This window comes from Platalea leucorodia (genome assembly GCF_965183815.1).
Source record: "Platalea leucorodia genome assembly, chromosome: 8".
Taxonomy (NCBI): domain Eukaryota; kingdom Metazoa; phylum Chordata; class Aves; order Pelecaniformes; family Threskiornithidae; genus Platalea; species Platalea leucorodia.
The window spans coordinates 36,848,290-36,873,019 of NC_138830.1; the positions used below are offsets into that span (position 1 = coordinate 36,848,290).

General features: G+C 45.5%; 1 protein-coding gene across 1 annotated transcript; it reads left to right on the top strand.

Moving 5' to 3' along the window:
• Positions 1 to 569: 569 nt before the first annotated feature.
• Positions 570 to 24,187, top strand: HSF4 (heat shock transcription factor 4; the record flags this gene model as incomplete). The annotated part of the gene is made up of 13 exons (XM_082319384.1): positions 570 to 692; positions 4,776 to 4,884; positions 5,963 to 6,090; positions 7,483 to 7,607; positions 9,937 to 10,012; positions 11,475 to 11,539; positions 14,424 to 14,523; positions 15,315 to 15,439; positions 17,300 to 17,524; positions 19,579 to 19,684; positions 21,161 to 21,226; positions 22,633 to 22,720; positions 23,991 to 24,187. 13 exons carry the CDS (start codon positions 570 to 572, stop codon positions 24,185 to 24,187), a joined length of 1,533 nt encoding a protein of 510 aa, XP_082175510.1.
• Positions 24,188 to 24,730: the final 543 nt, after the last annotated feature.

Consider the following 24,730-nt stretch of genomic DNA (forward strand, 5'->3'; position numbering starts at 1 on the left):
CTTCTTACCTAAGAGCCCAATCATTTCTCTTGACAGATAACATGGGATCGCTAGCCAAACCAACTTACCATTTTGACTTTTCAAAACCTTGCCAAAGATGTGCAGCCCTGAGGTCTGGCCAGCCCTTCTTCATCTGTGCTGGGCAAAGTTTAGGACAAGAAAATTCCAAAAGAACAATTCAGGTGCCTTCACAAACCTGGCATTGCTGTGCCTGGGCATCCCACAGGCTCTGGGCAGGTGGGTTCACTCCAGTGACTTGCTAACCTCCCAGCATAAGGTGTGCAGCACGTGTTCCCTTTGCATGACGCTGCGTATTTATTCACAGCTCTGTGAGATCGGCTGCAGTGCATTTTCATTCTGTGTATTGTTCTCTGGGGCCGGTGATGCCATCGCATTGTGCTGAGTTTTTAAGAGTGCGAGCAGCACTGCTGATGTGACTCCCTGGGATCCTACTTTCCACTGGCCTGGGATAAAATTCGGTGGTTCATTCTCTGTCGGATGCACACGCGTGCAGGGAGGCAGGCACGCCGAGAGCAATGGGGTTAGTGTAGCTGGGACGCTGAAAAACTATGCAGGATTCACCCAGCTCTCTGGTGATGGATGGATACTCCAGCAATGTGCCAGCCTTCCTAACCAAACTCTGGACGCTGGTGGAAGATCCTGAAACGAACCATCTCATCTGCTGGAGTACTGTAAGTACAGCGAATATTGGGTGTCACCAAGTGTCTGCAACACCAGGAAAAACCCAGGCGCAAGGCCTAAGTACTGCATCGCACAGCAACTTCCCTTTGCTTTACAAGTGCTGGCCAGCTAACTGGGAGAGTGAAAGGACTGATAGTTTGTTAGGGGGCCTTTTGGATATACTTGGTATTATTTATCTGCAGTAGTGTGGCTTTTCTGTTTCAAAGGGACAACTGGTTTGGTAGTGTTTTAATAACAATATTTACACATTTCACTTGAAGCATCTTAAAGAGTGTGTAATATTGAATCTTCTAAAAATCCAGACTCTTTAAGAGAAATAGGTTTTTCCCCTTGCTTCAATCTGTGGTTCCCTAAAATTTTCTGGAAAAGGTGCAAAGCCCTTAAAAATTCCACTGCTGTTTGTATTATTTCACATGTGTTTCTTAGCAGCCTTTCAAAAATGCCTTGGGAGAAGGCAGCAGATAAACAGCATTCAGACCTCAGGCTAAAACCTATAGTTTAAACATATCCCAGACTAGCACCCTAAATCACTCACGTTTTGGAAGAGCTTTACTTTATTTTTCAACGAGTCTGTGTGATGATCACGGTGATGTGTGTATGTATTGTCTGTACAGCTTCATAGGGATAGATTGCTTTGCTTTGGCTTATTATTTGTCACTGAAGCATTAATATACTAAGTGCAATCAGAGAATTAGAATGATTTATTTGTCCCCCTCCTACAGCATTTTGATACCACATTGTGCTTTTGACCTGACTAAGGCTTATGGCAAATAATGTGATTTGTCTTCAGCAGGGAGTTATCAGATAAGTTGTGTGCATAAACTTGTTCTCCAAAATCAAGAACCTCTAACAAAAGCAGATTTAAAGGGAAAAAAAAAGTCTAAAGCAGCCTTTCTGTCATGTGTTTGTGTCCAGTAGGGTTTTCATTCAAAACTTGAGATAGGATTTGAGCTGCATTGTTATCCAAGGCAATGGTTGCTTTCTGATGTTGGTATTAGGTGGCCATACCTCTGAGAACCGCCAAGTTTTGGTATTGTGTGTTTTAAATAAGGACTTTCAAACTAGGAAGGATTTTCTAACATGTATAAACAGTCCCCTCTCTGTTACACTTACAACATCGTTATTTTTGTCTGCCCATCACCACCACCATGCTCTGCTTTCCTGCAACCCAAGATAGCCTACAGCTACATTCTTGGGAGGTTTTGGTAACGCTTTTAGATGTCTAAGTTTCCCATGTTGCATGTTTCCATGTTTCCCATGTTCTTCCTCTTCTATCCATCAGTGTTGTTGGAGCTGATAAATGGTGTGCATGCCTAAGATTTCTGGATGTAATCAGAACTCTTAGAAAATAGGACCTATGAGGACCTATGAACTGTTTCTTAACATGAAGGAGAAGAGATGGAGAGGAAATGTGGTAATGGTTTATATATACACTAAGGGCTGTTGTAAGGTGGAAAGGAAAAGTCTGCTATCTGTGTCCATGGTAGATTGGACAAGAAGTAATTATATGAATAGTTTAAATGGAAGATGCAGTTGGGAAGAACTCCTGGCAAATTCCTGGAATAGCTTGCCTGGGCAGGGCACAGGGTGTCTGTCATCATGGGTCAGTCAAAAACAGTTAAGATAAGCATCTGCCAAGACTGACATGCTGCAGAGTGAATTTTGCCTGAGGCAGAGAAGTGTCTCCCAGCTTGTGCTCCCATGATGTAAGACAAGCAAGGCACAGCTGCTGTGTGGGAACAAGCTAGCACATGCACGGTTCACTGGTGAACACACAGTAACTCCAAAGTCTTTTTTGTGTCTGTAGGAACCCTTTTGGGTGTGCCAGCTTCTGAGAACATTGCAGCCCTGAATTCAGAGGAATGACCTCTCAAGAGAGGCCATAACGAGATGTTCAGGTACACGAAACCCTTGCGTTTCTCATTTTACATCAGCCTGCCCAGCCTGGGACACACAGCTGTATCCCAGGGAGAGTGAGTGGGTAGAAGCACAAGGGAAGCAGGACAAACCAGCTCTGTCCCCAGAACAGCCTTTGCAGTGTTGGGAAACCCTGGTCCCTGCTGTCATGTCTGCAAGCTCAGTCTGTGAGGATAACTTCAGCGTTCGGATTATCAGTGAATCTCTTAAGCACTTGACCAGCCTGTGCTTCTGCTGCATGGGGTAAGGAACGATTAGGAAAGACCCTGGTGATAGTCAAAGGACACTGTCGAGGCAAACAGTCATGTTCAGTGTTTGCAGCAGTCAACAAGGAGCAAAAAGTACAGTTGACCCAGAGTCATATGTTTGTGGGCATGCAGGGTTAATTGTAGAGCTGACAAACGAGCCAGAGCACAGAGGGAATTGGCACTGTTTGGTGATGGAAATGTAGTGGCAATGAGTAGGGCAGCAGGGTTTGCCAGCTGGCTGTTTTCTTGTGGCTGTGGGCAGGGTACAGACATGCACCAGCACCTCTTTAGTTGCTGAATTTTCTCATGGTCCTGATTACACTCCCTGTTTTAGAAACTTCCAGGCAGCCCTGAGAGCACCCATGCAGCTACGAACTCTGTAATGGGTGCGTGGTGGGACCCACACGCTGCGGGTACGCTCCTACTGCATGCAGAGCCTGAGTGCTCACTCCTACGAAATGCTGTCCTCCTCTGTCAAAAACCAGTCTGCTGTGAAATAACGCCCCAAGCTGACACACCACTTGACTGCCGGTGATAACACTGAACACAGCAGGAGGATGGCTGTGACTGACCCCTCCCTGCCAACACTGTGCAGACCCTGGTGTCTTTAGCTAGCTGTCCCTTGAAACTCAGCAGCAGCTGAGTTGGTAAGTCCTAAATATCTGCTGATATCTTTGCCCTGGCATAGGTCTCTGCATCTTGCCTATCCCTCCATAAAGCACTTAGGCTGCACAGTTGGGTGATTCCCCAGGTAGCTCTTTGCAGCTCTTTCTCTCTCCACAAGCAAAGCCCCTGGAAGATACCATTCTCTGCAAGTTTACAAAAATGCCACGTGTGCTCCAAACTCCATGTCTGAAATCACGATTCTTCATTCCTCCAAATTCCTGGTGCTGCCCCCCCATCCAGAGCAGAGATAGGATTTAAGGTGGTCCCCCTATCACCATGTCCTGGAGAGACTGATCTGTTGAGGTCAGAGATTTAGAAAATGTTGTTTCTAAGGATTGGTTACAGATGAAAATTAATTGCTGATTTTTCTGTCTCTTAAAAACGTCACATGGATTGCTGTTTGCAAAAAGTTTCAAGGCAGCTTCAGTGCGTTGTGTCTCACAGGCCCTCTCTGTACCAGTTTAACTGTCGGCAGGTAGGAGGCCAGGCAGGGGAAGCACATGGCCTGCAGTGGGTCTGTCTCTGCCATTGATCCCAGGCAGTTTGCCTTGTTTTGCAATCATGGATCCTGGCAATGCAACCTCAGAAACAGATACTTTATCTAGTTAACATGCATCTTGCTAGCTTGGGCGGTAAAGCATGACACTTAACATGTTGCGGTTGCCCTTGTAGATGTGTACTTTCAAAAGTAGTCAAGAAAAGGTGTGTAGAGCTTCTGGATCAGTGTGGTGTCTCCAGGGATGATTTCCTTTCTTGCCTTGCTGTGTTTCTTGTACCATGTCTCCAGGCAGCACTCCCTCCAGGACTGCTGTGCTCTGGAGCACAGGGGTTGGAGTTGGACCTATACAAGCAGATCGAGGGGTTATAATGGCAATTCCCCCTTTCCAGGACCTTCTTCAGACACCAGAGTCTTTCTGTGAGGTCCACGCAAGGGTGGACAAGCTACCAGCTATTTGTGTGTAAAAGTCTGTAGTTTCTTTCTCACATCCAAGGCTCTGAACTAAGCAGTGGCAAAGCTTAGTAGAAAAAGATCAGAACTGCAGTCATAGAGGACTGACTACCAGAACTGAAAAGAGCACATCCATCATTGAAGGCTGTTGTCACTCTTCTCAGCTTCAAGGTGATGATTCAGAGAGCATGACTTCCCACGCTGTAGGACTCAAGGGAATCACCTCCTCCTGGGCACCTCTTATGGTCAGGGATGCTCCTCTGACTTCACCTTTGTCCTCTTCTCCTTTGCAGAATGGCACCAGCTTCCATGTGTTCGACCAAGGACGCTTTGCCAAAGAGGTGCTGCCCAAGTATTTCAAACACAACAACATGGCCAGTTTTGTCCGGCAGCTGAACATGTGTAAGTTCAACCTCCAGAGCCTAGCCCACATGGGTCCTACAGACACGGGGGGAGCGACAGAAAGTGCGGGTGGGACAGGAGGCATGAAAGAGAACTGTGGGTAGAAAAGTTGAGATCTCGTGTATATGCGTTATTGTAGCATTATTGATTTTGCCAAAGAGGACTTGCCTCTGAGATCCCAGGGGAGTGATTTCCTTAAATTCCAGCGTTAAATTTCTGTTAGATTACACTGTAAGATGCAAGCTAAGAAATTCCAACTACCAGGTTTTCGGCTTCTCTTGCATCAATTTGGTGACCTGTTATTATTTCTTTCCCATTTTATTCTATATGGGGCTTTTTCCAGCAGCCTGCTACTGTGACACCTCCCTCAGAAACTGCTGCTTTTGAGGGTAGCATGCCCAGAGCTCATCCATTTCACCAGCCGTATCGCTGAACTAATTATGGACAGTACCTCAACTTGCTTTTCGGACATTTTCACCTCTTCATGGAGGTTTACGTGTAGTTTTTAGCCACATCTAGACCACGACTGTATTAAATATGGTTCCTTTTCTGATAGTTTTTGGAAGTTTTTCAATGACTAATTCACAAAGTTCCTCAGTTTTAACTTTGCTATTTAACTATACAGTAGCACTATTGTAAATTTTAGGCCAGTCTTTAGACATGGTTTAGAAACCTTTCTAGGACTTCAGAGGAGTAATCAAAGTAGATTTGCAAATGTGCATGTGACCCTTTTTTCCAAAAGTGGCACCTGATGCTGGTCTGTGCCTTTGAAAAACCTTCCCCTGAATCCCTTTGGCTTGCTAATCAAACCAGAGATTTCTTAAGAGCAGGTGTTTCAGCTCCTGGCAGATGGACCCACGTGCCCACATGTCCCAGAGCCATGGGGCTCTCCCTTGCACTGGATTTCTTGTAGATATGGCCCAAAAGTGTGCCTAGCCGCAGGGAGGGGGCACGGCTGTGCCTCGAGCACCAGAGCAGCTCAAAAAGTGGGGGGAGTGAACAGAAATGTCCTCAAAAGTGATGGGGTGGGAGGAGGGCCTGGGTCTGTCAGCCCTTCGCCTGCGCCCTCTCCACACAGATGGCTTCAGGAAGGTGGTGAACATCGAGCAGGGGGGTCTCGTCAAGCCCGAGCGGGACGACACCGAGTTCCAGCACCTCTGCTTCCTGCAGGGCCACGAGCACCTCCTGGAGCACATCAAGAGGAAGGTGAGGGGGGCCGGGTGGCGGGACGCACCGGCTGGGCCTCGGCAGCCTCCCCGGCCAGGCCCCGGGCGGGAGGGAGGGCTGAGGTGCGGCAGCCCCTGGTCCAGAAGGTTCCACACCACCGGTGTGGAGAGGCTGCGTGGTGCTTTTTCAAAACATCCCGCAAAAATATGCCCCAAAACTTAACTAATGGTCTGTGTGGAGGCATAGCTCCTTTGGTTTGCTTTAAGCCTGCTGCCTCTTTATTTAATTTGTTTCCCCCAGGCCCTCTGCCAGGAGAGAAGTAGTGAATACTTGTTTCCTGTCCCTCAGATGTCTCAAGCAGGGCCTCGTTTCTCCCCGAGCAGGAGCCCTTCCGTGCCTGCTGCCATGGCTCTCTGCCCTGGGGCTTTCTAACCCTCCCACATCCCTTTTTGGGGCAGATTGACCAGAACAGCACTCCATGGTCATTGCGAGGGTTTCTACCACAGCTGCAGTCCTCTCTTGATAACTCCCAAAATGCTTGTTTGCTTTCAGAGCACGGGCTGCTGTGCTATAGACTGCTCAGCCTAACTCCAAGATCACCCTGTGGTCTGGTTTCTGTCCTCTCCATATACATATATGGTTGGGGTGGGGGGTTCTCTGTGTGCAGGGCTTGGCTTTCATCAGTTTCGTCTGTGGTTTTTTGCTCTGTCACTCAGTATCACGAGACCTTCGTGTAGCACTGCATGGCCAGGCTTCCTTCATACCACTCTGCTTTTGAATCATTACCCACTTTGCTAGATAAGTACAATATAACTCCTGCTGGGTCTCCCAACAGTCATCTCCTGTTATTATAGAAGTGATAACCTACTCCTGCCTTCTGTTTGCTACCTTTTAACCTGTTATTGATGCCCAGAAAGGGCTGTTCTCTTACTGAATTAGCGTATTGACTTCAGGAAAGGGACTTCAGCAAAAGCCTTCTGGAACTCCAAGTGTAATGTATCAATTTAAAGCAGTTCCTCAGGCCCATTGCTGTAAAACATGAGGCTGGATTTGGTCTCTCTGTAGTTAAAGTAGAAAGAATTAATCAAATAGCCTAGTTCAATTCCGCCCTGTTCCTCAAAATACCTTCCTCCCCCCACCCCCAAGCTGATTTGAAATAAGTCCCCCCTTCTAGTGGAGAATGTCCTGCTGCCAACAGATTTTCTGTATGAAAGCATTTTTCCTGCTCTTTGCTCTATTTTATCCCTTTTTGACCCTTGCAATAATACCCTAAGGATAGTTCAGACTCTTGTGCACGCATTGCCTGTCCCAGTATTTCTGCACATCAGAGCCCAGCTGGTGTAAGTCCTGCACCTGAGCCACAGCAATAACTCTGTCTGTCCATGCCCTTCTTGTGCTGGTAAAATCCACCTTTGATTTTTTCCTTCTCAGGTGTCAGTAGTGAAAAGTGAGGAGACGAAGATGCGCCAGGAGGACCTCAGCAGGTTGCTATACGAGGTACAGATACTGAGAAGTCAGCAGGAGAACATGGAGTGTCAAGTGCAGGACATGAAGCAGTGAGTTGAATCCTACTCAGGCTCCTTCTTACAGGCATTTGTTTCTAGAGAGTTCTTGATCTTGGGGAATATTTGAAAGGAGGAACCTTACACACCTCCTTCCCAGGGAGCACGTGCTGAGCCAGGGACTACTGGTTGGTAATAGATCTTTTGAGACAATAACATGTAGGATTTCTATGCAGACCCCATGATCTACAAAATTAATTAGTCCTCAGCCTGTCTGTCTTATGTGAAATATGGACATATTCTCTTCTTCTATATTTTCCCTTTAAAGATGAGGAAAGCACAGAGGGGGCCATGCAGGAAGTATGTGTATAACCTGGGGACTTAGCTCAGATAACTGTATTTCCTCCACATACAAATGGTGGTAAAAAGAGATGTAACTCTTTCTCACACCTAGGAGAGTCCTTGGCAGAAATGTGGTGATGCCCCCTCCAGCTAACAAAAACAAAACAAAACAAAACAAATCTCTGTCATCTTCCACCTCCAAAATATATGACTGGCCTAAAGTATATAAGAACACAAGAACTGCTGTAGTGTTTAGTCCATCTCTCTGAAGACTGTGTCTTCTGACATGGCCAAAATTGTTGTATAAGAGCAAAACAAGCATATGCAATGTTTCTCACATGTGGCTGCCTGACCTCCAGCTGTCTGAGACACTGGGATTTTCTGAGTCAGACATGGTCACTAGGAATTTAGTAAATGGATACGGTTTTATAAACTATGTACTTGGATCGGTTTTTATTTTCCTGCAGAATTTTAATCCTTACAGAGAACTTAGATTTTTCAAGTGCTTTTTAAACAATAAGACCTAAGAAGTTTTTCTTTTGTAATGAAAGCTGATATTCATACATCACCAGAGGACACTGGCATCCTAGACCTTGAGAGAACACGAGATACCATGAAACTTCATTGCAGCCCAGCCCCTTAGGTGCAACAGAGAAATGTTTTTATCCTCCCTCAAATTTTAATGACTCCCACACTTAGCACACACATGAAATAATGAAATCCAGGTACAGAAAGAGTTTCTAGGCTTGTATCTTATTTAATTTTTAAGGAATTCCAGTATCGATGATTTGGCCTTGCTTTTAGTTTAGTCTCCCTTTTGATTTGCTTGCTCCCTCCCTCCATCTGGCAAAAGGCAAAATTGCATTTGACTGATTAAAATAATACAATTTTTATAAACTAAGACAGACCAGAAATCCCAGGCTGAAGCCGTGTTAAAAAATTTACGCTGGTAAAGAACCGTTAGGACATAACTCCAGTACAAGCTGTCAGAGTAAGGAAAGCTGCTTTGCTGAAAATCCTGTCAGTACCAGTGCAGAAAGTTCACCGCAGAGATTCTTGCTGTATAAGCTGCTGTACTAGGGCAGCTACTGTGATTTTTCGAACCCTGGACCTTATCTTCCCAGTTCTAGCATCAGTCCACACTAGAAAGGCTAAAACCATCTAAAGGATATGTAGCAAAAGGATTTATAAATTTCACCTCTATGATAGGTTTTGCTGGCCTGTCGGTTTTGGTACATCCATATGCTCTTGAGGCAAATTCACTGGAAAAACCTTTTTCAGCATGGACTTGGCTGGCATCCAGATTTGGAGGCAGCACAGCAAATGAACTCTGCATCTCCCCATCCCACTTTCTGGGGCTGAGTGTTCAAGGAAGCCTGTTAACTCCCCTGTGTGCTACATTTGCAGACAGAAAATAAATATATCCTATGCAATTGCAAGCTGGACACAGGTCTGTGCTGGATGAAATCAGCGACTCCCATTAATGAAATCATTGCAGTCCTCCTAGCTCAAGGTTCTCAGATGCAGAAGCAGCCCTTTAGCTGCTTCAGTCACTCCCAAACGTGCCTTTCTACCACCACATGTATGAGGTTTTAGCAGGCAGAATACATAGGATCTCCGTCCGTAGGGTCTCTTGGTCTTTGGGGGCAGTTGTGGAGAGGTTGGACTTTCTTGGCTCCTGCAGGAAGAACAGTCTTGATGATCCAAATCATTCAAAGTCACAAGTCTGGCCCTACTGAAATTCTTAGTTTGGCCCGAATATTCCACAAAAACTAAAAACATGTCCTCCTGTTACCCTCCCCTCTAGATGTTGACTTCTCTTTATTTGATTTTTCCTCCATGCTTTGGTCTGTAGTTCTTTTGAGGTCAAGGGAAAACAAGGAAAGCAATTGTGTGACCCCATTTGGGACACCTGAAAAGAGCCAAGCACTGCAAGAGCCCCAAAGTTAGACAGACTTTGCACAATTGGATCTACTGAGTGTCATGGCAGCACCATAGGCTGTTGGGATGTTTCTGTGCTCACAGAAAGTTTCTGTTTCAGGCAAAATGAAGTTCTTTGGCGGGAAGTTGTTTCTCTCCGGCAGAACCACTCACAGCAACAGAAAGTGATCAACAAGGTAGTGGTCATATAAACTCCAAACTCACTTGTACTGAATGGTATATGTCCTCCTCTGATTTTTTTTTCTTGTCCCATAATCTTCTCCACACTCTGATATCACAGTATATTTATTTTCCCTCTCTTTCTAATAGTGTGATGTTCTTATGTGTCCTATGGAAAGTGGTCATTACAAAGCATAGATTATGCCCTTGAGCAAAAGATTGTAATTTCCCTGTCAGTCCTTGCTGTGATGTTAGAAACCACTTTTCTGTCTAAGTCCTGACCAAGAGAGCACAACTCTCACTAATTGCCCTGTATTGGCTCTGTTCTGGTTGTACCGATGCCTTTGGGCTTCCCAAATCTTTCCTCTTTCCTTCGTACAAAAGAGGAGCCTCCCCCTCCTGCCAGCACTGAAGCTGCAGGCAGCAGAATTGGCTAGCCATTCCCCCAGTGGGGACCTCCAGCAACTGTTACATTCTCTGGTGCTACTGATATAGTTGAGGAATTATTGTACAACCTTTTAGACTGAAGGAGCACTGCGGAGCCATCTCCCTTAAAATCTAGCATGACCAGTACTAGAAAAGGCCTCTCCAGTGATTCCCAGATGGTGCCGACGTGACTGAGCATGTCACATTTCCCAGTCCCCCTGAGAGCCACGTTCTGATCCTCACGTGGCATCACAGAGTCATAGGACTGGATAGAAATGCACGAGGCCATCAAACCTTCCTCCGGCTCTGAGGCTGGACCAGCCACACCACTCACGGTAGAGGTATTTATGCAACTCTATTTTGTTATATTGAGCAATGAGTAAGAGACAGCTGTGATCTATAATAGTAATGTTCTCTGTGTTTGGAGGTCAAAGCAGAGCATTAGGCTCAAGCTGACCGGGGTATATGTTGCTAAGTGATTCCTCTCCAAAGCCATTCTGCATCCTTTTTAGTGTCCTTTTATATCAACACTGAATTTCACAGGGCTGAAAAACTCAGCTGAATGAGCTAAGACCTCCATCCAGGGTCTCCCCTAGGGGGTTACCTCTTTCACTTGCTAAGTCTTTGTCAGACTTTATAGAGCCTCTTATAAAGGTCTCTAAAGATTATTATGGAGGCCAAGTCTAACTCCAGGCCTAGGAATGTTTGCACGTGTACTTCACAGGCAGATTCCCACGTCTAATAGGCCTAGCTTGAGTTCTGCATGCACAGAAGTGGAGAGAGAAAGCGCTGAGCATGTGCATCTAGCAGCTTGCACACAAAGCAGCCACCTGGCTGTTTCTTGAAAGCTAGGCAGGTCGTTTGCGTTCTTGGAAAACTTAGTTTGGTTTTAGGCTCTGATGTCTCACGCAATTTGGCTCCCGTATTTCATGGCTGCTCCCAGCTTTAGGATGGTGTTGGGAGGGAGGAATGTGTGAGATAAGAATGGCTGCGAGAGCAGGGAGTGCTGAATCACTCTGCTGATTAACACTGGATTTTGATCTCTCCTGACAGCTGATTCAGTTTCTGTTTGGCCAGCTCCAATCAAGCCCTAGCAGCACTGGGATAAAGAGGAAGCTGTAAGTACCCTTGTGTGGTGCACACACGCTCACGGGTGCATAATGCTGCCCCCTCACTAAAAGCACAAGCTCAGCTCGCCCAGGCAGGCGGTCACCGGACCAGGGCACCATGGTGATGGGAAATGAATGGGCTGAACTGCCGAGTCAGACCTGCTGACATGCCCCATTCAGTGGTCTTTAGAGAAGCACCGTGTCAGCTCGTGACCTTTATTTGGGGAATACAGAGCGAGATGGGAGATGGGAACGCTAACTAGTGGGAGGGTAAAGGGCAGGACCCCGCTACTGGTCCTACAGGTTCCAGTTTTGCCACTTGTCATCAGTGGGAGCAGGGCTGGGCCCAGCCAGCCCACAGACACCTTTAGTCTGACCCACGGCCACTGAATGGGGTGTGTATCCAACACAGGTTTGGTGGCACGCAACCTGTAGGCCTTATAGAGGGAAAGATGGAGAAAGATTTTAGCAAGGGGTATCTTTAGAGTCATAAATAAGCTTTTCAAGGCAAGTGAATAGAGGAGCTTGAATTAGGAAGCTTAGTGCCCTCCAGGAGAGCAGCCATGCATTTCTTGCTCTGTGGTGCTTGTGGTCTAAAGAGGGGAGAGGGGCTACTAAGAGGAGTTTGCCTTTGTGGCTCAGGCTGAGGGCAGGGACCTGCCTCCAGTTCCCGCCTTTATTACCTTGTGGCCATTGGCAACTCAGAAACTTCTCCATGCCTCAGAGAAAAGAGCAAGACTTCCCAAGAATGGCTCCGCAAGGGAGTTGATTTTCTTTAAGTCAGTGTCCTTGTTCTTGGCTGACTCTTCTTGTGAGGATTGTACAGGAAACACAGGATTGAATGAAGGAGCCCATAATCTGTACAAGCAAGCTGGGTACTCTTACCTCTGCCTGCCCCCTCTACTGAGCCTCTTGGAAGGGATAAACATTGCATGGAGAATGGTAGCAAAGAAGAGGCCTCAAGGGGAGGGTATCAGCTGCTCTGAGTCACTGAGGTTCATGAGTGGGGAAATTTTCGTCCAGTGGAGTGGGGAAGCAGAGAAATGAGATGCCAGATCTGACCTCTAATTTCCATGGTCAGGGCTGTGCCCTCCCTGTAAAAGCTTTGCACCCAAGAAATGTTGTCTTAGACTACTGCTTTTTGAAAAAAGCAAATAATTAGTGAGAAACTGTGCTGAAAGGGGCAAAAGAGCACAGAACTGTCTGCACAGCAACTGTGTTGGCCTCCTTATGAAGAGGGATCACACTGATAAAACCTAGCTGCATTTTGCACAGTATTGTGCATGTTAATTTGAGTTTCTGCTTCCTTGGAAACACAAAGGTCTGTGTTCAAGGAACCTCGGCTCTTGTGTCTGCATCTGGATTTCTAATGTTTTATCTTTCACAGTTTTGTTTTCCTGCCTGTCTTTTAACTGACTGCAGGAAAGCATAGCGTACAGCCTGGTTTTGACAGGATGGGCACATTTGTAGGTCCCACAGGCATGTCTGACCTGGGAGGCTGTTAGATGGGTTAGGTGCCAAAGTTACTTTGATAAGAAATGTTGGATGGGGAGGTTCGTTTGTGGCTCCTGGAGCAGAGCGTTGGACACTTACAAATTTGTAATTGTCACAGGGCTGGCTACGATATCTCGGAGTGTACTTCAGTAGCTTATGCCATAACAGGTAGCTTATGCCATAACAAGGTCCATGTCAGGGTGATTCAAATGTTCCTTTTTTTCTGTTTAGTTAACATCGTAGACTAGAAAAAGGCTGTTAAACGAGCTGTTAGACAACACTGAGATCTCAAGCACTGCGGTTGCTGTGTCCTGCTGTATAATGCCTTTCACTGTGGGATCTCATCGGAGTCTGAGCAAACCCATAAGTTCTCCCAACACATCCAGCTCCAGTGTCTGTAGGATGAAGGGAGCTAGGAATTATCTTCTGTCAAGCCTGTTAGACATTACTGTGGAAAAAAATGTTGGCTTTCCCTGGTGCCCTCAGTCAAATCACTGTCTTCTAAATGAACAGTGAAGATGCTTTCCACGACTGCAGGACAGTGGGAGGAGAAGAGGGATTTGCTAGACAGTTTTATAGGATCATCACAGCATTAACAATAGTGGGTGTGTAGCAAAATATACCAGTTCCCAGCTTCTCTGGGACTGTATCAGAAAACCAAGGACTACCCCCCAGGAAGTTTCGTGATGGAAAGGCAGTGCCATTTTGAGGCTCCTTCTCATTTTCTCTTGGTTTCAATCATTTACTAAACACAAAGCACTCCTGCTACAGGACCCAGCATGCAGACCCACTTCTTGTTGTCAGTGGCCACCTGTAAAAGCCTGTCAGTCATTTTTTAAAAGCCTGTATGCAATGAGTTTGGGCTCTGCTTTGCTTTATGTCTCCCCCCATTTTATTACTGAGTGGCATGGGTTCCTTTTATGCAGTGCTACGTACGGAGATGTAGTTTTGCCAAAGAGGCCCTGGGCACGAGGGAGCTGGTAACAAGGCCAGATTCCCAGTAATGCACTAATAATTTCAGCGTAGCTACCCCCAGTTAAACATGCTGAAGATCCAGCCCAGAGCTTGAAACCACTAGCAATTAGAAGAAAATATGAATTCAATTTGTTCAATTCAAAATATTAATTGAATTTGTTATTTTACTTGCATCTTTCCAATAGGATCTAAAAAGGCCAGATCATCCCTTCTCTATATGGCTAGTGCTCTTTTCTAATGGTGACCTCCTCCAAAACTGTTGTTTCCTTTCCTTGTCCATAACACTGGACAAGAAAGTACCTTACAGCTGAGGCAAAACAGAGTACCCAGGGGAAAACAACACTTGGCTGAGAGACAGTTCTTGTATGAGCAACCAGGAACCAATCAGTATGTGCTGGGAAAACAAACCTGTTTCTCTTCACAGACCTCTGATGCTTGACAACGGGATCTCAGCTCCACAAGTGTCCAAGTTCAGCCGGCATTTGTCTACGGACCCCCTCCATGACCCCTATTTCATACAGTCGGTAGGTTTACGCCAGCCTCTGAGCTTTGTGGGATTTCTTTGGCCAGGGTGGAAAAAATGTTTGAAGCAATAATACGATTTACAGAGTAAGTAGTTTGGCAAGAGTTTGGCAGTGAAAAAGAGAACAGGTTTGCAAAGCTGAGTGACATTTATTATTTCTTCAGCTCCCCTGTTCCAAGGAGGGGTGCATGCTTGCATGCGCTTGTGCTGTCATGTTCATGTGGGAGGCCATGGGTTGTGGGAGGGAAAGGCAGACCCCACACACCAAACTCTCCATGGTGTTACTCCAGCCTGGCTCACTTCCAGGGCAGAGAGGAAGAAGTATGTTCTAGAAGTGGGTACTATGATCTTTCTGACCAGAGCCAGATTTTTGCAGTTGCTGAGGGATCCCCACCACCCTAACCCACCAAAGCAGACACCAGACACATGACATTTATGTCATGCAGTTAAAATACCTGAGTTGGCATGAGAGACCCATACTCCACTGTTGGGCTGTGTTGGATCTTTCCCTCCAGAGTAAGGTAAGCAGCCTAGGCAAAATGTCAGACATGGTAAAACCTCTCAGTAGCTGACACTACAGTCACAGTGCTTATTTTACATGTGCACCTCTGTGTGGTTGGAGGAAAGGCCAGAGGAAATGATAGTGTTGCATAGTAGGTAAAAGCTTTCTTGGTTTCCCTACAAGGAGGACTCAAGGGCACAGTGAGTAAACTCTAACTATCTCAGATAGGGCTTTGGACTTGTTCTGGTCCTCAGAAGAATAAATCTATATGATTTTTGCTTTCCTCTTAGCCATCAACAGAACCTGCCTCTTGCTTAAACAGCCCTGCAATTGCTGGAGGACCCATCATATCTGATGTCACTGAAGCATCACCATCCAACATAATAAATATGCAATCCCCTCCTGAAAATGACAGGTAAAAATGTTTGTGATGAAAAACAGGGAGAGTCGGGTATGGACATGCATAACTTCAAAAGAGTTTTTCCTGGCTGTAATTCTACCAAAGTTTCTGTCTGATTTGCAAATCTCTATAGAGACGGTGGGCTGGAATATTTTTTTCTAGTTTGCAATGTGGGTCAGATTTTCAGAATTAGGGAGGGATAATAACAGCATAACTTTCAAAACAAAGTAATGAGTTTCGTGCTGAGAACTTCCACTCACCTCTTTGAGAAGTAATCCATCCTTCTTTATATTTTGTTCTCAAGACAGGGGCTGTCTCAGACTTTATCAAATAATGAGATACTAACCCTTGTTGGGCTTGTTGAGAGAGAGAGAGAAAAAGGAAGTTTTCTTTTGGCTTTGACAAAGAAGGAACAGAATCAAACTGTACATCTTTCTGCTAATGAGAACAGAAAGGTTGCATCACAACAACTTCCGATGTTTGACAACTTTTCTGTGAAAAGGTCCCAGTAACTTAAGAACTGAATGCAGAGGTACTTTAATGCTTATCTCTTCCTGCCACAGACTTGCAGTGTATTTAGGGCTAGCAGCAGAATAGCTACAACTATGTCAGTGGAAAGTAAGTAGACAGATGAATCATGGAAACAGTTTCTCAGGCATAGAGGCAAGGCAGTTATACTCTAGAAATTGCCTGTAAATCTGCCTAATAATTGAAACAATAGCCATAAAATTAGCTAGAAGCATGTAAAGAGATAAAGATTAAAAAAAAAACCTAAACAACTGGAGACCATTTCTAAAGCAGAAAAAAATTAATATAACCTTCAAGTTAGGTTGCTTATTTCTACTAATTACTGGGTGCCATCTGGTGGCCTCTGATCTATGCTGTGTCTGCATGATGAGAATCCGAGCCAGCCATGGCCCTAATGAGTTCAGGAGTGTGGTACTTCCTAAATCAACATGAGCTTCTGGTGGGAGTTTAGGATTCACAAGATGAGAAGGTGATCTGAAAGGAATGCCGGGGAAGGCTTTGTAGTGTCACATACCATCCCCTATGTGTGACACGCTCATGTCTTGTCTTGCAGCAAAGCTAGTTTGTAAGTGTTGCAAGATGATATTTTTTCAGTATGGCTTCCCTGTGCCTGTTGATCTACATGCCTTTGTCACATTGGCTCCAGTTGTGCATTTTCACAGAGAACTATAAGGTCTCCTATAAGTAGTACGGGTAGATTTTTACATACAAAATGCTACTGTCCAAAACTTCAGTGTCAAATGTCCGTCTAGGAATAACGCGGAGTGCCTTTCCCACTGGAAAAAGGCAACCCCCTGCTTCCAAACAAGTAAAGTATCTGACTGGGACTGTCAGATCTTGATAGGTTTTGTTCCAAATCCTGCAGGGCCCTGAGATCCTGACCTGTGTCATTGGGATCTCTAGAGTGCTTGCTGGTCCAATCCTAACTCCAGCATGGGAAGGTCTTGCTGATCCCATTCCTGTCTCTAGGGTGGAGACTCTTCTTTTTCAGGGGAACCTCTCTAGTCTAGTAACCCTTTAACCTGTCTCAAGCCTAACACTCATCTGAGGAATGATCAACACATGGAAGTGTGTTTTCCATATTTGCAAAACAGTCAAATGGGACAAATTCCTTATAGGCGTGCCTGATGAAGTGAGTGAAGATATTCCAGCTGAGCATGTTTCTGAAGTTTGCTAAAAAGAAAACAAGGTTGCTGGTTTCTCCTGCCCATCTAGGGGAATGGAAAGACTCTGAGGGACAGTTTGATGGGAAATGGAGGCAAGGCCTTGTGCTATTGCCCTTCCCAGTAGCACAAGGCCTTTGTGGAACAGATGCGTGTGTGGTGCTAACTCTTGTCTCTGATACAGAGAGAAGTGCCTCATGCTGATCAAGGAAGAGCCAGTCAGCCCTGGAGTGAAAGCCACCGCTGAGCCTGACGTCCCGCTGCCAGGCTGCAGGGCTTGCTCCGAGCCCCCCGTGCTCCCAGTTGCCATGGTTCAGTCTGTTTTGGAAGGCAAAGGGAGCTGTGGTGCAGCCCCACCAGGGACCTCTCAACCAGCCGAGAGAAGAGGCAGAAGGGCATTGCTGGACAGGTGAGGGGAGCAAGGGAGACCTGTGGCCCTGTGTGTTTCATGGCCCTCTCTTCCCATTAGCGTGGGGGAAAGGGAGGCTGACTTTAAGTCGCCTAATGCAGTCTGGTGAGCTCCATCCTGTACCTGTGGCACCTGCTTAGAGGACCCTTGAAGCCCAGGGAACAGTTCACAGGGGTAGAGGGTCTGTGGATGACGTGCTTTAAGGACCCAACAGAGGAAAAGCTGTCAGAGCATGTACATCGGAGTCATAGGAACGGGAAGAGGCTTTCTGCAGTGAGAAGGATTTGCCCAAGGTCTGAGTGAAAGCTGGAGCCCAGACCAGCATCGATGTCTGCAGACTTGCAGGCCACCGGACCTCACTCCACCTGCAGTAGCTTGTGTGCCTTCTGTCATTTGTTTTGTTGAGTCTTCAGTTACATAAAGTCATTAGGAAATATTTGTCACTAGTGTTTCTGTGCAGCGAATAAGGTGTCACTTGTGTGCCAATAGGCAGACAGTGCTGGAAGGTGACAGTCAATCATTATCACCATAACCTCTGCACTAAGGAGGGCATATATTTGATAAGGCATCAAGCATTTATCAGGCCCAGGCTTGGGCTTGAGAGGGAAATAATTTGCCCCCTTTCTTTTCCTCTCCTGTGCTGTGAAGTCAAATAGACTTTTCTCTTTAGTCTGTTCTACCTTTACATCTCCTCCTGTCACCTTTCCAAGGTGACTTTCCTGAGTCAGTGCTCAATCTGTATTCAGGGAGCAGCCAGTAACTTTGGCACCATCACATGGGCTGCGTGCTTCTTGGGAGGTACCAGGGAGCTGACGCTGCAAGAGATCTCAGCTTCCGCATCTCTGACTAAGAGTGAAAACCCACGAAACTTAGCTGCATTGCTGTGCTTGTGTCCTTGAACTGGAGGGGCTCACTAAAATGCTAGGCAGTCCAAAGGGAGGCTTGATAAAAGGGTGTAAAATCAGGCCTTAAAATCATGAAATAGCAAATGAGGTCATTCACAGGGATGGAGAGTTGGAAGTTTGTGTTCACTGAGTGCAGCAGTATGATACAAAGGTATGGAGGTTTCATTATTTTGAAGCCAGGGCACACAATTATCCCACGTGTGACAGTCACCCAGAGAATGATGTCCTCTTGCAAGGGAGATTAGGACAGTGTCCTTAGGCTCAGCCACGGGGCGATATAAGTGAGCAACCTTTGGAGCTGTGGGACTGAAATCCCACCAGCACCAATGTCATGGGTGAGTGTACAGCAGACTTCACCGAGCAGGAGGAAAGTGTGCTTGCAGCTTGGTGGATGAAGTAGAAGTTAACTGCAGAATTCACTCTTCATGGCAACTGCAGCAATTTGAGGACGCCTGGGGGAAAAAAACCCACACTCAGTGGAGTTATCAGAAAGGCTTCTATTTTCGTTCGGGTCATTAGAGAGAACCAAATTCCTCCCTCTGAACCCCACTGGCTACTTAAAAACAGGTTATTAGAATAAAAACCATCCTCTTTTAAAGACTCTGGATTTGAAGAGAAATTTTTATAGCTTTTTTGGGGGGGTTAAACCCAGCAGGGCCTCACATTTGCTCCTTTAACTGAATTTCTTTGGTAAATGCAACCTGCAGGCTGTTACCTGCAGGTAAAAGTCACTCCTTTAAAAACCATTAGCTAATAGTAATTCAGCCATCTTGGACCCCAGAGGATGGGAGTGCAGCCTGTTCTGGATCCCAAGTGCCTCTCTACAAGGATTTCCTCTAAGGAAAGCTTTAATTTTCGCAGTCTTGAGGAGATGTGCACAGACCGTCCATCCCCAAACGACATGCATCACCAAGGAGAGGAGTAGTCTCACTTGTTTTACCATCAGCCCAGTCCCCTCTGTGCTCTGCTGGGTTGTACTTCTGGGATTAATCCAAGTGAAATGACATAAACCCAGGCTGGCAGAGGGCTCTTGGTTTTCAAAATGAGATTTAAGCAGAAACCTCATGTCGGAAGGCTGCTCAGTCCTGCTTTCTATATGTATCTATGCAAGTCTCATTCGTGGCAATCTTTCCTCTTGTCTTTTCTCAGAACAGATATTTCAGACCCATTGGAGGGCACTGACTGGAGCTTGGAAGGGCTGCAGCTGCTGCTGAGGAGCCAGCAGTACGGCCTGGAGCCCGCCAGCCTCTTGGATGTGAGTGTCGGGCCCTCCACTGGGGCGGCTGCGGGGAACAGTTGCAAAGTTCGCAGCGGTACCTTTGGGCTGTAAATCAGATAGACCATGCTGCTTATTCTTCTGTGGCACTTTATCTGTCACATGCTGCCAACAGAGTCACAGCTGTGTTTTGACCTGCTTATAGGAACTGGCAGGATTTCAGACTTTAAATGATGCTTTTTACATTTCTTCTGAAAATATACATCTTTGAACTTCTAGGAGCCCAAAACACCATGCATTTGGTAAAGACGCCATCATGAGACCTAACGCATGTACATAAAATAGGTTTAATATGACTCTCTAGGTAGTTTTGTAATTGCTTTGGGTGGGTTAGTTTATTTTTTGCATATTCTGTATCTTAGATACTCCTAGATTGTGTTTAGCTCTTCTACCTTCCCCTTTTCCTCACGTTCTGGGAAGTGTAGCCAATGTCAAATTCTCTCTCTGCTGAGACCTTTGTCTGCCTGCAGTTCCCAGGTCACTTTTCTCTAGAAATGGATAATAGCTTTTTTCATAATACAGAAATATATATACATATATACAGAAATATATATTCATATATACAGAAATATGAAGGTTTGTTTCTTTCTTTCACTGTCTTTCTTCCTGTACATATAGTTAGTGTATGAAAGGTTTTTGCCAATAATCAAATAACTCTGTACGTAGCAAAAGAATCTATATGTCAAAGATGTACTCCCTTGAGGAGATGCTTCAGGTATAGGCATGTGGTAAACTTGCATGGATAAACAGGACTGAAAAATCATTAAAAAGAAAAATCATTTAAAAAAAAAAAATCAGTCTTCTTAAAGACAGTTCCCCAGTGTCTGTGATTGATTCGGACTTTACAGAAAGCTTTTCTAATGGCCTGCTCTGTCACTGGCTCTGTTGGTTTCTGTTTCTTCTTTCTCATTAGGAGGTGTTTTCCTGTTACTGACACACTTTTCTCTCTCTGTGCAACTGAACGTCACAAGAGTGAGAATGAATCATAAAACTGTACCCCAGACCAACAGCTCCTTTTCCCAGATTGCTCAGGCTTTTCAAGAAAGTGCCATTGAGGCATTGATGCAGCAGTAATCTGCCCTCTGCTGCCGTGTTTTGGAACACTTTTAAAAAACCATATGAATCTGGAAGTGTCCTGGGATCCAAGAGCAGCAAAAAAAAGGCTTGGACTTGCACGTGCGGTGACACAAGCAGCTGCCCTGGTTTATGACGTGGCGGTGGCACTGGGTGTCTGCGCTGCCCCTCCGCTGGCAGGCAGCAAGGCTTGCGGATCAGCACAAGTGCCCACAGCTCAGCCCGTGCTGTTCTGGCTCTGCTACGAACCATCACACATGAGCCTTTGCCTGCAGCTTTGGTTAATGTAGCAGGGCTACAGCCTCCAGCAGGCAGCGGAGGATACGAGTATCTCGAACCATTACATCTCTCAGAGCCCTAATTGTATTTTTCTCCCAACAGGTCTTTAATCCTAATTTATCTCTGAGTGAGTGGAATTTGACTGAAATGGAAGCCAGTCTGTCCCCGGTAAGAGACGTGTATTTCTGAGATATGATAATGATAATAATGTAATTATGAAACAGAGCTTGTGCGTAACTGAGGAATGCCTAGTTATTTTACAGCCAGAGGGGAGAGTGTAGTAAAGCACAGCCAGTAAGCATCTCCTGGGGGTAGGCTGAGTGTTATCTTATGCTCTTGATCTGTCTTTCCTGCTCAGCCAGAGCTTGTTTAGAGATGTGCTGGGGTCCTGGAGTCTTTAATTGAAACTGGCTGCTCTGAACTTTCTCTTAGTGTGAATGTCACGTCCTAAAAATACCATAGATTCATAAAGTGTCTCTGTGCCAAAGCCCTTTATAAAATATGCCTTTATAAAGTGCAGCCATCCCTCTACATTTCAGGAGCAGTAAAACCACATGCAATTAGAATAAAGGTTCATGCATACCCATACAGAAGAAACAAGGGGAAATTCAGTTTGGCGGTATTTGTTTGGAATTGACATTGACACAGACATTTCTAAAGTGCATATGGTGATTTAATAAACAGCGAAGGAAATGCGTGTTTCATGACTGCTTTTTTTTCCGGCTTGATAGAGGGTGAATTTTAAAAGCCCTCACTACCAGCCAGGTACAATAAAGACTTGGATGGTTTTGCCATCTCTGTAGTGTAACCTATTCTAATGAAGTGCGAAAGGTCTCTAAGCCTTCTTTGTGATATCACTATCTTTTTAAGGTTTTGATTTAATAATTTTGAATTTACTAGGTAATTCCATTTCCTGAGTGTTAGGAAGGAGAGTCTCAGATATATAATATTAGCAAGTCTTGGAAGCAAGAGTCTCTCTTAAAAAGGATTGCATGAGTAAAAATACTCCAAGAGGGTGGCTGCAATGTCCAATATTTCAGTCCTAGAGACCACTGAATTTCCCAGCATCTGGTGCAGCCTACCCTTAGGCTTGCTTGTCCTGCAGAAAGTCACAGGCACAGAGAAGCCTGGAAGTAATACCTGCAGCAACCCTGCACCTACAAGCACTGTGCAAGCAAAAGCTAGTTTCACTCAAAGACTGTCATAGGCAAATGGAAAGATAATTCCTTTCATATTTTGCCCTGTATGGCGGCTGGGCAGGGACAGCCACAGTGATGCCAGCGCGGCCTCCTCATGTGACATGAGCTTGACACCATATTAGCCAGTGCTAATAGGGGATTGCATCTCCCTTAGCCCTCTCCTTCAGGCATATCTGCCCTTGAGCACACGCTTTTGGCTATTTTAACATAGTGCGGGTGAGGCTGGGAGGAGAGGCAGGGCAGGGAGGATAGCTTGCATTACTGGTGGATGTTGTGCAGCATTGATGAAGCACTGATTTTCAGAAACGGCCTAGTTCTAACAAGCTCCCCTGTCTTTGTATAATTGTACATTGTAGTTTATATTTTTGCATCAAGATGCAGCGACTCACAGTGGATCTGGAGAAGAATGCAACTGAGCTGTCCTCAAAAGTGTTCAACCCACCGTTTAACAACGCCTGCCCAGGTAGGAGCGCTAGCAGCTCTTGCAGACTTGGGAACGGGGATGTAATTAAGGTGTTAAACATGCCAGCAGCTAGATGCAACATCCAGCATTGACCATTTGCCACTTTGAGGGAACGAAACACGTTTGTTATTTTACTTTCATGATTGTTAGTCAGCAATGTTTCCACAACAACTGCTAAGCTAGTTCCTGAGCAGTGGGAAAAGTATCGGGGATAAACTTGGGTTTAAATGTAATTGAACTACCCTGCTTGGGTCCACATCATATCTATCAATGTCTCCACTGTTTTCTCTGCCTGTTCATCACCACCTAAGAGCACTGTGGTGATCCAAGTGGGTAGGGGTGGTAAGAGCCATACAAGTCCTGCGTTTCCTCTGGCTTCTGCTGCAGAGGAGGCGACCTGGTAGCTGCTAGCAGCCAGACGCAAAGGTTATGCCTCAGTTTTTCCAGACGTCGAGAAAACTGTCCAGCTGATCTTCTCCCCCTCACTGACTCTGCTAAAGTGTGTCATTGACCTTAGATATGAATCTAGAAGTGTTTTCCCGGTCTTGGAATAGTGATATATTATTATTTTCATGTGTATTCAGCTGGGATAGACCTGAAAGAGAAGCTTTTGTGAGCCTTAGTTTGGTGCTGTAGCCACCTGACCCCACTGCAGTGTTTTAATGTATTTTGTGTAGTTCAAGGACTTCCAGTGTTCACCTTAGGCTCAGCATCTTGCATGAGCATCAAAGGTGTTAAAGCCCAGCTATGCTAGAGAGAATTCTTCAGCAGGTTGGGGCTGAACAGCACAACAGGAGCGTCACCTGGTCGCAAAGCCTTTCTGGTCCATGCAGTGGCATGATGTTGGAATAATGGGGCAATTGACGGATGTCTCCTGCAAAGATGAGGAAAAGCAGACAGTTCTTGAGTGAAGAAGAGAAGCTGCTCTTATCATTTCTCAGTGTCTCCAACCATTTGGTCATCCCTCATTCACTTCTTGTTACCAGACTTGCCTCACGAGAAGTGAAAGAGGGATGACCAAATGGTTGGTAACTCTCAGCATTCAGGCAGAACCTGGCTTGCCAACCTGGAGAGACTCCCATCGATTTTAATGGGCTTTTGAGTGAGTCCAGGTTTGACTCAAGTGTTTCCAAGCATTTTTTTTTGCCTGGAGTGAGGCTCCTCACCTCCTTTTGCAGTGGGGATTTGCCACTTTTCAGTTCTACATACATGAAGTCTGGTCACTTGCCTTCCAGAAACTGAGTTTTCTGTTGTCTGTTTGCATTCCTAGGGAAAGATGTCATTCTTGAAAGCGCCCAGCAGTTCCTCATTGATCGTCAGTCAATCTTTGGAAACGACCTCATCAGCTTGCCTGAAAGCTCATCGCTTTATGTTCCATCCGAAAATATGGCTTCCTACCTGTCCTCTGTGGGTGTCCCAGGGGATATCCCATTAAACCTGAGCTCTTCAACTGACAACAACCAGTGATATAGCTTCCAAGAAATATCTCCCTCCCACCCATCCAAGCATCCACAGGTTTGAATGTAAAGAAACAACAGTGACTCAGAAACCCACAAGAGAGTTTCTTTTTGTGCCCTTTCTTTTTGAGTAGCTGGAAACGGTCAGTAGCTGTTGCATTACCCTCCCTGCACCTGGATTTCAGTGTTTGCCCAGGATAACAATTTTAAAACAAAACGCTGCTTCTGGTGCTTGCTCCTATGGGGAGTGAGAATTTTGCAGGAATTTTTTTTCTTGAAAATGCTTTTAGAAATTTCAAATCTTCTAATAAAATTTAAGTGAAGAGTAGCTTGAAAAAAGTACATCAGGGTCTTCACAAAATAAAGTGATCCTGACTCGTGTCTGTGATGGCAAACTGTTGGATTTTATTGGGGCAGCACAGAGTAGCTAAGATGCATGACCTTTCTGGATGCTGTTTTTCAAATAGGAAAATGGTTCTATATGCCAGCCCAATGCTCTATAAATATTCTGTTATCCATTTTCTGGTTTTGATGGGATGTACTCGTGCCTCTC